Here is a 15,996-nt window from a genome sequence, read left to right as displayed (position 1 = left end):
GGCAGTTATTTTCTCCTTTGAATACTGCCCACCTGCAATAATGATTCCGTAACGTACTCCTTGCGCTATCTTTTAACCATTTGGCAACTTTTCGTTTCGTAGCTGACACGGTACAACACTTTTCTTTCGCTTACTTCACACGGCCAGTCATTTTGTTTACAAAGAAATGGTGTGCTATGCGCATGCGCTAGTAGAGGGAAATCCCTGAACAAAACGTTGGTCAGACAGGTAGAAATACCGATGATTTTCTTAGATTTAATCATTTTTATGAATCTATTTCAGCCAAATCCGATCGTTAATTTCCATAAGGAGTCTCACTTGATATGTTTATGTAATATTTGAAAAAAAGACAAACATTAAAGTTACTTCACCGTGATGCCCCTTTAAATGGGTGTTTTTTTTAAACATTAAAATAATGAAAAAATCTACCAGGGTATCTTATCTGTTTCATGAACAGATTCAAAAGTAAAGCAAAACAACAATTAAAACACTACAGAAATGTTATTATTTCTCAGCACAATGATCTGACTTTGTTGATACCTAACTGGTGAAGGGAGATAACCCTTATTGTGTTTTAATACATTACAGTGCACATGCTGAGTCGGACATTACAGTGTACCAGTATATCAGAGGGCGGAGGGTTTGACTACGACCAGAACTGGATATGCGCCATGTAAGACTAAGTCGCTTTATTTTGTATGTATAGGATTGATCAGTGTGAAGAAGTTGATCTATATATTATATACTGACAAGATGTACACTATAGTAAAATTCAGTTTGTGACAAAGTAATTATGAACTATTCCATTGCATGTCTCAAAATTAGTTTATCCCATAATCATTGCACGAAGATAAATGTCATTGTCCCAGATAGAAAGGTACAGCTTTAAATCACTAATATTCTCTTCCTACGGGACTGTGTTTGAGATGTTAGCATTGTACCTCTGTATTAGTATTTTGACATATTAATTCAACAGGGCTAGTGTGCCGTCCATTCTGACACGTCACGTGGGCATCGCAAGGCTCCGCACCGCAGCTAATCTGGGCACCAGTAGTCAGGAGGTGTACTTTATAATAGTAGTCCTCACTCCTATAAAAGAGGTACGTACAACACGCCCTAACCCCAACATTCACATCAATACTACCTACCCACTGGTACTAAAAAACAGGTAGGTACAACACGCCCTAACCCTTTACATTCACATCAATACTACCTACCCACTGGTACTACAAAAGAGGTAGGTACAACACGCCCTAACCCCGACATTTACATCAATACTATCTACCCACTGGTACTACAAAAGAGGTAGGTACAACACGCCCTAACCCCAACATTCCCATCAATACTACCTACCCACTGGTACTACAAAAGAGGGAGGTACAACACGCCCTAACCCCGACATTTACATCAATACTATCCACCCACTGGTACTACAAAAGAGGTAGGTACAGCACGCCCTACCCCAACATTCACATCAATACTACCTACCCACTGGTACTGCAAAACAGGTAGGTACAACACGCCCTAACCCTAACATTCACATCAATACTACCTACCCACTGGCACTACAAAAGAGGTAGGTACAACACGCCCTACCCCCAACATTCACATCAATACTACTTACCCACTGGTATTACAAAAGAGGTAGGTACAACACGCCCTAACCCAAACATTCACATCAATACTACCTACCCACTGGAATTACAAAACAGGTAGGTACAACACATCCTATCCCTTAACATTCACATCAATACTACCTACCCACTGGTACTGCAAAACAGGTAGGTACAACACGCCCTAACCCCAACATTCACATCAATACTACCTACCCACTGGTATTACAAAACAGGTAGGTACAACACATCCTAACCCTTAACATTCACATCAATACTACCTACCCACTGGTACTACAAAACAGGAAGGTACAACACGCCCAAACCCCAAACCCCAAACATCTACTTGATAACTACCTACCCACTGGTATTACAAAAGAGGTCCGTACAACAGGCCCTAACCCTTAACATTTACATCAATACTACCTACCCACTGGTACTACTTGTAAGGTAGGTACAACACGCCCAAACCCCAAACCCCAAACATCTACTTGATAACTACCTACCCACTGGTATTACAAAAGAGGTCCGTACAACAGGCCCTTACCCTTAACATTTACATCATTATTTCTTCATCACTGGTACTACCGGAGGAGAGGTTCACCCTCCTTTTGTTTTTATGTTGTGTACCTGTCTGTGCTCCACGTTGAAATGATAGAATGTTGCATACTGATATTGGGTATCTTGCCCCTCCAGAGTGATGGCATTTGGTTTACTGCGGGTCACTTTGTCCAGGGCGCATCTCATTACTTTTGTTACTTACAATTGCCATTTTGTTATGTAAGTATTCCTTGGGATGGCAGAGTGTCTTGCACTATAATTGGTTCTTGTGCCTTAGTATTTACAGAGCTTTGACCATTTATTCATTTTTTTAACGCCACAGATTGTCCAGGGGAGGGGGACTATTAATGGCTTACAGCTAATTATGCCTAGTTCACTAATAAGCTGTATTAATTAAGTGTTCTGTACTTTTGTATCTAACTCAATTTCATGGTTTTGATGGGTGAAAATTCAGGTTTTAAATTAACTTATCAGGGAGTGTAAAGAAACATGTTGGCTTGTATGATAAGGCTACCACTGTCTCAATGTATGAACATATTGCCCAAAGTCTAGATCGGCATTTTATTCTTGAATTTTGATTATTACAGAAAGGAACTAAGAATGAGTTAGAGACTGGACGAACATTTTCCACAATTTTCTCGGATCTTGATTTTCGTCTGAATCTACTTGCTGCAACCACTGAAGATGAGTTCAAGTCGATCCTAGAACAGCACACCAAGGAGCTGGCTGACCGTCAGATGAGTCTGACCAACAAAGTTACTTTGTACGACACTGATAGTAGCAAGGTACACCTTTACTGTCGCCACATCCCTCCTAAACCTGGAGGCGGGCAGCTGTAGGGATACGCCGTCGATTAGATAACCTTGTTTAATAGGAGCCTTCGTCAATATGATATCTCAAGGCCTAGATCCAAATAATTTTTCTATTTTGTAAAAAAAAGAAGACATTCTGGTTGTAAAATTATAGATTATACAATGTTTCCCGTAAGAAACAAAAAGATGGAGTAGCCCACCTGTATGAAATCTTATGTCTGAATGGTCCCCAGCTCCTGATAAGATGGGACTTTCTCCTTGTTCTCTCTCTCTTCATAAACAGTGATTGCTGGTCAATCATATTGCCAGTTTGACCAGGATAAATTGTTTAAATGCTGATAAGTCATATATTACAGACTTGTGTGAAAGTATTTACTATCCTCTTTTTCATACCTAGACCTAGGTTCAATACATAAACACATATAATTTTTAATATTACAAATGAAAACCATATTTTGTCTTTCTATGGCGTTTCAGGGAGGTTGCAAGTGTGGTATTTTCAAGGGTATACGGGACGATCTGCGTCGACGCTTCCCTCACTACATATCTGATTACAAAGATGGTACGTTACTATTCAGAATCTAAAATAATGTAAATTTGTGTTCATTAATTGTTAATTTGATGAGGACGAACAGTCAGCATCAGATGTCATCATGTTTACCCTGATGAACTTAAATCATTTGAGAACCTTTTAGTTGATGAAACATGTGCTTCAAATTATGTGTAAAATTACTGTAAATGCCATCCTGCTGTCTTCCAGGGATCTTTGGACCAAAGACAATTCAGAAGACTTTATCTACAACACTGTTCCTCTACTTCGCCTGTCTCATGCCCTCCATTGCCTTTGGGGTCCTCAACGCAGAAAACACAGATAATGTGCTAAGTATGTCAAAGTTGTTTATTTTCTTTAAGTAACACATGTAAATGTAATAAACACTTAATCCAAATATTCACTGTAAAGTCAATTATCCTTATCAACAACTATTACTGACCTGTACATGTCTTACTCCTTTACAATAATTTATCAATGCCTCTAATATTAGAGCTGATTATGATCAGATGAAAAAAGAATTCAGAGTGTTAAATTTTTATTTTTATTTTTTTGGTACTTGGAGATGGATTCATTTAAAAGTTGTAATTGGGAACACTGGCTTAAAGCTATTTTACATATTCCCAGTTAAGTCACTTTTTAACATAAAATTTTAACAAAGTATTATCAATTATACTACGGTGTTGCTGTAATTAATATGTGCTTAGGGATAGCCTCACAGGAGTTGTAAGTTGTCAATGATAATAGGATTACTGTTGTGTTGCTAGTAATCGATGATGATAGGGTTACCGTTGTGTTGTAAGTTGTCAGTAATGATATGTTGACTGCTGTGTTGTAAGTTGTCAATGTTCATAGGATTACCGTTGTCTTGTAAGTTGTCAATGTTCATAGGGTTACCGTTGTGTTGTAAGTTGTCAACGATGATATGTTGACTGCTGTGTTGTAAGTTGTCAATAATGACAGGGTTACTGTTGTGTTGTAAATTGTCAAGGCTGGTATGATGATTGCTGTGTTGTAAGTTGTCAATGTTCATAGGACTACTGTTGTGTTGTAAGTTGTCAATAATGATAGGGTTAATGTTGTGTTGTAAATTGTCAAGGATGGTATGTTGATTGCTGTGTTGTAAGTTGTAAATAATGATAGGGTTACCGTTGTGTTGTAAGTTGTCAGTAATGATACGTTGACTGCTGTGTTGTAAGTTGTCAATGTTTATAGGATTACAGTTGTGTTGTAAGTTGTCAATAATGATGGGTTTACTGCTGTGTTGTAAGTTGTCAATAATGATAGGGTTAATGTTGTGTTGTAAATTGTCAAGGATGGTATGTTGATTGCTGTGTTGTAAGTTGTCAATGTTCATAGGACTACTGTTGTGTTGTAAGTTGTCAATAATGATAGGGTTACTGTTGTGTTGTAAATTGTCAAGGATGTTATGTTGATTGCTGTGTTGTAAGTTGTCAATGTTCATAGGATTACCGTTGTCTTGTAAGTTGTCAATGTTCATAGGGTTACCGTTGTGTTGTAAGTTGTCAACGATGATATGTTGACTGCTGTGTTGTAAGTTGTCAATAATGATAGGGTTAATGTTGTGTTGTAAATTGTCAAGGATGGTATGTTGATTGCTGTGTTGTAAGTTGTAAATAATGATAGGGTTACCGTTGTGTTGTAAGTTGTCAACGATGATAGGTTGACTGCTGTGTTGTAAGTTGTCAATGTTTATAGGATTACAGTTGTGTTGTAAGTTGTCAATAATGATGGGTTTACTGCTGTGTTGTAAGTTGTCAATAATGATAGGGTTACTGTTGTGTTGTAAGTTGTCAATAATGATAGGGTTACCATTGTGTTGTAAGTTGTCAATGATGATAGGTTTACTGCTGTGTTGTAAGTTGTCAGTCTTTATAGGATTACCATTGTGTTGTAAGTTGTCAATAATGATATGGTTACAGTTGTGTTGTAAGTTGTCAATGGTGATAGGTTGACTGCTGTGTTGTAAGTTGTCAGTCTTTATAGGATTACTGTTGTGTTGTAAGTTGTCAATAATGATATGGTTTCAGTTGTGTTGTAAGTTGTCAATATTTATAGGATTACCATTGTGTTGTAAGTTGTTTATAATGATAGGGTTACTGTTGTGTTGTAAGTTGTCAATTTAAGTTGTCAAGGATTGCTGCTGTGTTAGTTGTCACTGTTGATAACTGTTGTGTTGTTAGTTGTCACTGTTGATAACTGCTGTTGTTAGTTGTTACTGATGATAATGATTACTGCTGTGTTGTAAGTTGTCAATATTTATAGGATTGCTGCTGTGATAGTTGTCACTGTTGATAACTGTTGTGTTGTTAGTTGTCACTGATGATAACTGTTGTGTTGTTAGTTGTCACTGTTGATAACTGTTGTGTTGTAAGTTGTCACTGTTGATACATGTTGTGTTGTTAATTGTCACTGTTGATAACTGTTGTGTTGTTAGTTGTCACTGATGATAACTGTTTTGTTGTTAGTTGTCACTGTTGATATCTGTTGTGTTGTAAGTTGTCACTGTTGATACATGTTGTGTTGTTAATTCTCACTGTTGATAACTGTTGTGATGTTAGTTGTCACTGATGATAACTGTTGTGTTGTTAGTTGTCACTGATGATATGATTACTGCTGTGATGTTAGGTGTTACTGATATGATTACTGCTGTGATGTTAGTTGTCACTGATGATAACTGTTGTGTTGTTAGTTGTCACTGATGATATGATTACTGCTGTGTTGTAAATTGTCACTGATGATATGATTACTGCTGTGTTGTAAATTGTTACTGTTGATATGATTACTGCTGTGTTGTTAGTTGTCACTGATGATATGATTACTGCTGTGTTGTAGCGGTGGAGAAGGTTCTGTACTCACAGACGTTTGGTGGCCTGGTGTTTGCTGTGTTTGGAGGGACGCCACTCATTGTCTTACTCACCACAGCACCCCTCGCTCTCTACACAAAGAGTAAGTATGCTACACAGTACAAGTTACTCCTCGGAGGTATGGTGGGGAACTGTATGTTTGCACTCAGACCCTCCATACTCTATCCCAGTAGCATGTTTAGTGCATGTTTCTGAAACCATTTCACCTTGAATTGCTATTTTTTTTACACAGATACACCTTGCTAAGAGGGAGTGTCATATTTCAAAAATAGGTAACTGTGACATCTGTTTTGATCTCTGTCCTCTATCATTAATTGTCCAAGCCATATAATCCTATACAATTTAACCAATTTAGCATGCTTGTACATATTGTTATGGCACATGTACAGTGTCATGTACTAAAATAATAATGATAATAATAATATACAACATTTGATATAGCACCCTATTCTAGCTAGAATAAGCCACTCTAAAATGCTTTACAGTACATAGATATACAATTTATAAAATCAGTGCAATCAGCATATACATTAATCAAAATGATTTTGAGGAATTCGCAGAAACTGCCTTATCAGGTGCTAGCTACTAGTCGTATGCCACCTGGCTAATATCTCCCTACATGTATGTGTGTATGCCTGCATGTGTCCCAGAGATGTATTGTGATCTTTTGTAGCAGGACCATGCTTCCAACGGTATCTTTTATAGTGCCACTTGCATGCTACATCACAGATACCGCAACATCCACTGAAGACCAATTTATACTCCACCTGGAGTAGTTCACTTTCACCTGTATTTTAACTGTTGAACATGACCCCAAAGATATCACTTCTGCTACCTGGCAGAACAGATACTATCTGCGACCTGGGATATGGATACTTTCTTTTTCTGTGATGATTATTACTGTTTTTATTAGCTCACCTGGTCCGAAGGACCATGGTGACCTTATGCCATACCGCAGCGTCCGTCGTCCGTCCGTCCATCAACTTTTCCTTTAAAACGCTACAAGTCATGAACGACTGAGCAGATTTTGACCAAATTTGGTCAACAGCATCCTTGGGGGAAGGAGAACAAATGTTGTATAAATGGTGGGTCTGGCCCCCCTGGGGGTTGAAGAGTGGGGCCCAATAGGGGAAATATAGCAAACTCTTTAAAATCCTTCTTCTTCTTCTGAAGGAATGAAAGGATTTTTTCCATATTTGGTCTGAAGCATTCTTGGGTGAGGAGGAACCAATTTTGTATAAACCGAAGGTCTGGCCCCCCTGGGGGCTGAGGGGCGGGGCCAAACAGGGGAAATATATCAAATTCTTTAAAATCCTTCTTCTTCTGTAGGTATGAAAGGATTTGTTCCATATTTGGTCAGAAGCATCTTAGGTGAAGGTGAACCAATTTTGTATAAGTCGTGGGTGTGGCCCCCCAGGGGCCTGAGGGGTGGGGCCCAATAGGGGAAACATAGCAAATTCTTTAAAATCCTTCTTCTTCTGTAGGAATGAAAGGATTTGTTCCATATTTGGTCAGAAGCATCTTAGGTGAAGGGGAACCAATTTTGTATAAGTCGTGGGTGTGGCCCCCCAGGGGCCTGAGGGGTGGGGCCCAATAGGGGAAACATAGCAAATTCTTTAAAATCCTTTTTCTTCTTTAGGACTGAAAGGATTTGTTCCATATTTGGTCTGAAGCAACCTTGGGTGAAGGGGAACCAATTTTGTATAAACCGTGGGTGTGGCCCCCCAGGGGCTTGAGGGGAAATATAGCAAATTATTCTTTAAAATTCTTCATCTGTAGGAATGAAAGGATTTGGTCCATATTTGGTGTGGAGCATCCTTGGGTAAAGGAGAACCAATTTTGTATAAACGGTGGGTGTGGCCCCCCTGGGACCTGAGGGGTGGGGCCCAATAGGGGAAATATAGGTAAAACCTTTATAATCCTTCTTCTACCATAGGGATTAAGGGATATTATCCTAATTTAGCCTGGAGCATCCTTAGGCAAAAGGGACTCAATTTTGTATAAACGGTGTGTCTGACCCCTCTGGAGGCAGAGAGGCGGGGCCCATTAGGGGAAATAGAGGTAAAACCTTTAAAATCCTTCTTCTACCATAGAGATTAAGGGATTTTATCCTAATTTAGTCTGGAGCATCAATGGGCCAAGGGGACTCAATTTTGTATAAGCATGCAGTGGGTGTGGTCTCCCAAGGGGCAGAAGGGCGGGGGCCAATAGGAGAAATAGAGGTAAAACCTTTAAAATCCTTCTTCGACCATCGGGATTATGGGATTTCATCCTTATTTAGTCTGGAGCATCCTTGGGTCAAGGGGACNATGTGATTATCTCCCTTTATTTGTAATATAATATGTTATTGTTATTTTCCATACGTTTGTCGCAATAATTAGTTCTCAAGAGCTAATGTTCCTTGTTTACCTGTATGCGATGTTAAATAAAGTTTCTTGTGTCTTGTTTCTTGTTCTTGTATATAAGAATGGACACAAACAATAACATTGTTTCCAAACTTGATACTGCCTGTTTGCAGATGAGGGACTTTTGATTATCACCTACTTTATCTCTTCTCCTACAGTTATACACAGTATCTGTGAGGAGTTCGACCTTGACTTCCGAGCAATGTTTGCCTGTGTTGGTATATGGAACAGCTTCTTCCTCTTCCTGTATGCTGCATTTGATCTCAGTGTCCTCATGCAGTGGTCAACAAGGTAAGAATTGGAGTCTTAAATTCATTCAGATGCAGTTTCAATCATGCTTGCAATTAATCAGACTTTGAACTTGTAACAAGAATTCTGTAGATTAAGCCTTATTGACAACTTTCAACCTTGGAAAGCTCCTGAATTCTGTTACCTTGGAAACCTGCTGAATGTTACTTCCTGTACGTGTTACCTTAGAAAACTTCTGATTGTTACTACCTGTACATGTTACCTTGGAAACCTGCTGAATGTTACTTCCTGTACAAGTTACCTTGGAAACCTGCTGAATGTTACTTCCTGTACATGTTACTATTGGAACTTTTTTTCTGTATGCATGTTGAAGAAAACTGCTGAATTGCAATAAATTCTAGTCTTTTGAGGAAATCCTCTATTTATTATTGTAAATGTTGCGTGATTTAAATATGTTTATGTGATGCAAGTCGTCTAAGAAAATATTCAATCTGTTATTAAATGTTTCTTGTATGACTGACTTTTCTGTGTGTTACAGGTTGTCTGAGGAAATATGAATGACTTTTCTTTTTTGTTTCAGATCCTCTGAGGAAATCTTTGCTCTATTTATCGCTATAGCTTTCTGTGTAGATGCCTTTAAAAATACAGCAAAAAGTAAGTGGGCTAGTGATGTTCAGGACTAGCCTGTACAATCTCTTATCACAGCAACATCACCGGACATACAGTTACAAACCCATTGATTACATTGATGTAGATTAATAAATCAGAGTTACATGTTACTGACAGTTAGATATAATGCTTAATTCCAAACAATTTATACCCTGATCATGTACAGAGATCAGGTATGGCAAGCATGTCTGTTATACATTTCACAAGCCACTTGAGCTAGTGTGAACCATATTTAACATTCAAGTACGAAATTTGATACTATATTTTACTATTGAAAACACTTGATATACCTCAAATTCATAGATTAAATATGAAATATAATTATCAAATTGTTGTCAAAATTAATAAAAATTTGAACAAATTTAAAAAATCATTCTGTTATTGTCCTAAAATTCTCAAGTAGATTGCAAACAAACAATCATATTCAGAGTTAATGCACGTTTTTTGACGTTTTTGGCAATCTACTTCATGTTTAGTTAATGATGAATTTTAAAGCAGGCATAAGGTTTTGGTTGTAAATCGTTATTAATGACGATTATGATAATAAAAGACATATTTATTTGGATAAATACATATTAAACCAATTATGATTTTTCACTTTGTTCGCAAAATATCACAGTAAAAATCAATGTTACAGAATATATCAGCGTTGTGTTTCACCGTTTCAGATTTTGGGGATCATTACAACATTCCAAATTGCAACTCTGCGGGTGCGTCAGCCTCTGGGTTGGCCGCCGTCAGTAATGCGACAGGCAATATGTCTGCCAACATATCGGATACGATAGTGGGAGCCACTAGGGACTGTGAGCATGATATCAGCCTTCTCTACCTACTCCTACTGCTGGGCACTCTCTGGCTCGGAGTGATGCTCTACAACTTTACCAAGACGTATGTACATTGTCAGGAAATTCATCAAAAACAAAAGATGGAAATCACATGTACAAGTAAAAGATGAATATTTACCCTTCTCATATTGCACCCAAATGATCAGAATCTTCTTGTTATAGAGATAGGCTAGCTATGACTACAACCTGAAAGGTTTTTTATTTTTATTTTTTTATTTTTTTTTAATTAGTTATGTCTAAATATATCAGCCAATCACACAAGATGTTACATTTATGCCCTTCATGACAAAAAAAATTATGATCACAAAAATGATTTGAAATAATGGAACAACAACAGTAATATTTTCCTTTGAATGCAGCAATTGGAATTTCAAGGAAGTTTTTGAATGATAAAGCAGGTAGATCACCCAAACCCAAGGTTCTGGATATTACAGACCAAATATAACAGTGACACCCTTTATACAAATCGTGACTTTGCGATATACACTATCAAAATGTTTTGTGATGTCATACAGAAAAAAAACTATAAAGTGCAGCTTCATTGAACTCTGGAACCCCAGGAAAGAATAAGGATAAATAATGGTGATTGGTTAGGGTCAGGGTTAGGGTTACTCATTGAAGAACCTTATTGTCATTTAAGCTGAAGTTTTGGAACATTTTTGCCTATGTATACATATAGTGTGTCTGTACAGTGATCAAGTATTGTATAACTTTACAGGCCTTACCTGAATGCAGGCAAGAGAGAACTGTTAGCTGACTACGCCCTGCCAGTGTCGGTGGTCATCATGAGCCTTATTGGTGCTTTGGCTTTTAAGGATGTTGACCGTGAGTTTCTGATTAACTTTTCCTAACTATTGTTAATCTATCTACTTATATTTTTGTTTGGAAAAAGAATGTGTAAGTATGTATTGAGAAGGCTAAAGCCTTTTACATACAGTTTATTGATAGGAAACATCACCATTTAGGAATGTCAAAGAGCATGCAAACATAAGGAGAAGATCGACGGTTTTCTGCTTGTTCTATACAAATCATTCCATAAATATATAGCTTCCCTGGCAGGATTCTTTTTTAAAAAAATGCTGAGCCCAGAAATTAATTGTTCTCTACTCATTCTCGACGTTAGATTAAGATTTTCCAGGTTTTTGAACAGAGAACAGTTTCACATTGACAGAAGAGTATAGTAGCATCAAGATATTAGATAAAAGGCAAAGTTTGTGATGAATGACAGATGATCATATCATGATATGTTTCAGTTGGTAAGAGTTTTGATGGAGTAGGCCACGGGTTCTCCATCTTCAGTCTTGTCCCCTTCCACAAACTGTCGTGGGGGGCTGTGCTGGGTGGCATGGGACTCGGCTTCTGTCTCTCACTCCTCTTCTTCATGGACCAGAATATTTCCGCGGCACTGGTCAATTCTCCCCAGAACAAGTGAGTATATAGTGGCAAAAACTGTGCTGTTCATAAATTAATCATATCTGATTTTTTTTATCTTCCAAAGATAGGAATAACTTACAGTTTTTAGAGAGATTTCTAATATTATTACTGTTATAACAATTCCAGTATGTGTTATATTATTTAATTGGTATTGTGTTCTCTTCAAACCTTGGGCGTGGTACTAATATAGTATTACCTAATGTGTTTATCATACAGGATGAAGAAGGGCACCTCCTACCACTGGGACCTAGTCGTTGTCGCTATCATTAATTTGCTTCACAGCCTGGTGGCGTTTCCCTGGGTGCATGCTGCACTCCCACACTCCCCTTTACATGTCCGTGCCCTGGCTGACGTAGAGGAACGGGTCGACCAGGGCCATATATACCAGATGTAAGTACATAGGCTCTTAGATTTGTCTGGGTGTTATTTACAGGATTTCTCTAATTTAAAAATCAAGTGACAGAAACAAGTTTATTTGTATCAAACTTCATTAAAGGATTAAGATATGACTTGATCATAGATATGACTTGATCATGCATATCCAGTAATTATCAGTTTCGTAATAAGGGATTTCTGTGGTGTTATATGTTTTTTCTAGAGTGATTCTTTTGTGAAATATGAAAACTATTTAATACAGAAAACACACTTCACAACCTTTATACAGTTGTAACTGAAGTTATTAATACATATATATATATATATGACCAGAAACTGTTTTTACCAACTGCAATAAAATAACTGTTTCATTGTAATACCTGAGTTTCCTCCCTTTGTAGAATAGTGAAGGTGCGTGAGACGAGGCTGACGGCCATTTTGTCCCATATCCTCATCGGTCTGTCTCTGCTTTTCATGGATGCCCTGTCCTTCATCCCCACCCCAGTCCTGTATGGCCTCTTCCTCTATGTGGGGGTTACCTCCCTTGATGGAAACCAGATGTTTGAGAGGATTATGCTGCTATTCACAGAACAAGTAATTAATTATTCATAATCTACTCACTGATACCATAACAAGCGATTATTTACCTTCAACTCAAAGTACACACAACTAATATGTTTAATAGAAAGTTTTCTCTTCAAAGAATGAATGCTCATTTATTTAGAATTCAGAGATTGCATGAATTGACCATCTCCTTTCTATAATTGATCACAGAATAAGTAATTTCTTTTAATTCAAAGAAAAAAAGTTGTTTTGGTATATGTAATAGCTTCAGCTACAATTTCACTAATGTTCCTTAACAAAGTTTTGGATTTGAAAGTTCTGCTGAAGATGTTTTCTTAACTCGATCCATGCATTTACGTTTTCCAGCGGGAAAAGTTTAATTGTATTAAATGTATTGAAACTGGGGCCTGATACTTGTATACTTGTCATGAATATCTCTTAGATAACTTACCAAGTACTCAATTGATTTTGCTAGAATAAGTGTTATAATTAATACATAATATATCTTGGTACATGAAATCTGGTACACAAAAATAAATACTTGAGATATACATGTATACATTGGAATTTGTAAATAATCCCTACTTGTTTTTGGTTTCAGTCTGCTTATCCCCCAAACCATTACATCCGCCGTGTGCCACAGAGGAAGATGCACTCATTCACCCTGCTACAGCTTCTTCAGCTCGTTGTCCTCTGTGGATTTGGCTTTGCGCCCTATCCCTACCTCAAGATGTTTTTCCCTGTCCTCATTTTCCTCCTCATTCCTCTAAGGTAAGTCCAGCTCTTTACCAGCAGTAAGTTGATGTAGTTTACAAAAACTCTTCATCTTTGCTTTGTTTTACTGTGATGAATAATATAACTCTTTCATGCCCATGGGTGTAGTAGGATAGGGAAATTCCACCCAAGAGGTTTTCAAATTTAGTGAAACCCGAGGCTCTGCCGAGGGTTTTGCCAAATTTGAAAATCCTGGGGGTGGAATTTCCTTATACTACACTCTTGGGCATGAAAAAGTATTTTTCTCTCTTTCAAACCACCTCAGCGCAGAAGCTAAGAAAACTTGAGAAACCATGCTTAGAAACCATGCTTAGAAACCATGAAAAATGCATTTGGACTGGCCACCATTTTGAAAATATCATTTTTTTCCTTGAGCTTTTTAGACAAAAAAGAATCTGTCAGCCACATTTGGCATACAACATATTTGTATTAAGCAGAAAAATTAATCACATGCCTTTTTCGCATTTCGGCTTCGAGATTTCCCATTTGGTGAAGTCAAGTCATTGTTGAGGCATTGTGATGTCGCGTCACGTGAAATTGGGTGTAAAAGAAAATGTGTATGGCTTTTATAATACATCATACAAGTACAAAAACTGGTATGACCTGTGGTGGTCAAACAGAATTATTGTTTTTAATCTACATGTCTATGTCTTTTCTTGCTTTTCTGGTGAATTTGAACAATTTCAGAATGTGTTTCCTATATTTTTGCAAGTCAAAAGTTATGAGGGTGTTTCATTGCATATTAAGTTATTCTTTTTGAAATAAATACTACGTCTTAAGAAGAGGATAGGAATCATCTGTAATTAACGATAAGGCTTGTTTAATACCCAGTCTTACCAATAAGGAAGGGGGCATCAATACCACAGTTCTATGCAGCCATTACACTAGTGTCTGTACTACCTAGCTACATATGTTGTATTTGTATACTACTACTGCCCATGAGGGCTGCTTGATCATTTTACAACTTTTGTATTTTGCATGATGACTTTTTTTTTAAGTTTAAAATATGGTCATAAACATTGGTCACCTCATTGTATTGAAGTTTAAAAATGTATATGATAATTTTGAGATTTTTTTCTGATTTTATTTCAGACACAAAGTTATTCCTCACGTAATAGAACATAAATACCTGAAGGCTATGGACAGTCACTAAACCAGTCTGAAGGAGTGAACAGCAACTTACGCGGAAAGGAAGTTACTACACATATCTGTGGCCTGAACAAATTTATACTTGAATGTGGCATTAATATGGCTTGAGGATTGAGTATCCTTTCTACCTTGTACTTAAGAGTGAGCGGGTTGGACAGGTGTTTGTCAGATGTGTTCAGTGGACAAGATGACTTTGTGTATTAGATGTGTTCGGTAGACAAGAGGACATCATCAGCATTGATTTAACAACTTACATTGATACAAGCTGAATGCTGACACAGTCAAACCTGATTGTATTAAGGATATTTTAGTCACAGGAAGTCAATTATGTTCTTTGTGGTTTTAATGACAAATTGTGTATATTTGTGTATATATTTGTTTTATGTATATAAATCCTTTGTTGGTATATATTTATACATGTGCAGATGTTGGTTGCTGTGTATATTTTTAGGATCTACTGGTAGTACTAGATGATCTTGTTGTATTTTGAGATATTTTAAAGTCATAATTTTTACATTGTTACAAAATAAGCCAAGTCTATGATAAGGTGCTACATTGTGTTTATAAGGACAGTTTTATTCTAGTTTCTATACAGATAACAGTTCACCATGTGTTGTCTATCAAGACACATATAAAGTTACTAGACAATACTTTATATACAGAAGGGTTAACGAAAGAATTTTAAATTGTACAGACTCATTTTTACACTGATATTGTCTTGTTGAAGTTTACTTGATAATATTAATAATAATATACAACATTTGATATAGCGCCCTATCTAGCTAACATAAGCCATTCTAAAGCACCTTACAGTACATAGATATACAATTAATACAATTAGGATATACAATTTTTGAGGAATTTGCAGGAGCTGCCTTATCAGGCGCTAACTACTAGTCCTATGCCACCTGGCTAATATCTCCCTATGTGTTTGTAGTGGGACCGTGCTTCCAACAGCATCTTTTATAGTACCACCTCACTTGAATGCTACATCACAGATACTGCAACATCCACCCCAGACCATTTTATACTGCACATGGGTTGTTGCTGAGTGAGAGCATTTCCTCTGCTGCACAAAACTATTACCAATTACAAAGTGTTATTAGGC

The 15,996-nt window shown here is 37.2% G+C and overlaps 1 protein-coding gene across 14 annotated transcripts in view; it reads left to right on the top strand.

The window, feature by feature from the left end:
- LOC110457414 (sodium bicarbonate transporter-like protein 11) overlaps positions 1–15,698 on the top strand; it is a 101,281-nt gene extending 85,583 nt beyond the window's left edge. For all 14 annotated transcript variants that reach the window (XM_021508685.1, XM_021508680.1, XM_021508684.1 and 11 more), the window contains 15 exons: positions 589–673; positions 977–1,100; positions 2,762–2,959; positions 3,464–3,548; positions 3,747–3,869; positions 6,393–6,506; positions 8,988–9,120; positions 9,659–9,732; positions 10,416–10,635; positions 11,311–11,417; positions 11,846–12,020; positions 12,243–12,416; positions 12,803–12,995; positions 13,567–13,736; positions 14,832–15,698. In XM_021508685.1, the coding sequence (XP_021364360.1) occupies positions 589–673; positions 977–1,100; positions 2,762–2,959; positions 3,464–3,548; positions 3,747–3,869; positions 6,393–6,506; positions 8,988–9,120; positions 9,659–9,732; positions 10,416–10,635; positions 11,311–11,417; positions 11,846–12,020; positions 12,243–12,416; positions 12,803–12,995; positions 13,567–13,736; positions 14,832–14,892 (2,036 nt within the window). In that variant the 3' untranslated portion in view covers positions 14,893–15,698. The remainder of the gene's footprint in view (positions 1–588; positions 674–976; positions 1,101–2,761; positions 2,960–3,463; positions 3,549–3,746; positions 3,870–6,392; positions 6,507–8,987; positions 9,121–9,658; positions 9,733–10,415; positions 10,636–11,310; positions 11,418–11,845; positions 12,021–12,242; positions 12,417–12,802; positions 12,996–13,566; positions 13,737–14,831) is intronic.
- The last annotated feature ends 298 nt before the right edge of the window (positions 15,699–15,996 follow it).

The sequence above is a fragment of the Mizuhopecten yessoensis genome, unplaced genomic scaffold (genome assembly GCF_002113885.1).
Source record: "Mizuhopecten yessoensis strain PY_sf001 unplaced genomic scaffold, ASM211388v2 scaffold9133, whole genome shotgun sequence".
Lineage (NCBI taxonomy): Eukaryota > Metazoa > Mollusca > Bivalvia > Pectinida > Pectinidae > Mizuhopecten > Mizuhopecten yessoensis.
The sequence above is the reverse complement of the archived record's forward strand: the minus strand, read 5'-3'. Positions and strand labels throughout refer to the sequence as shown.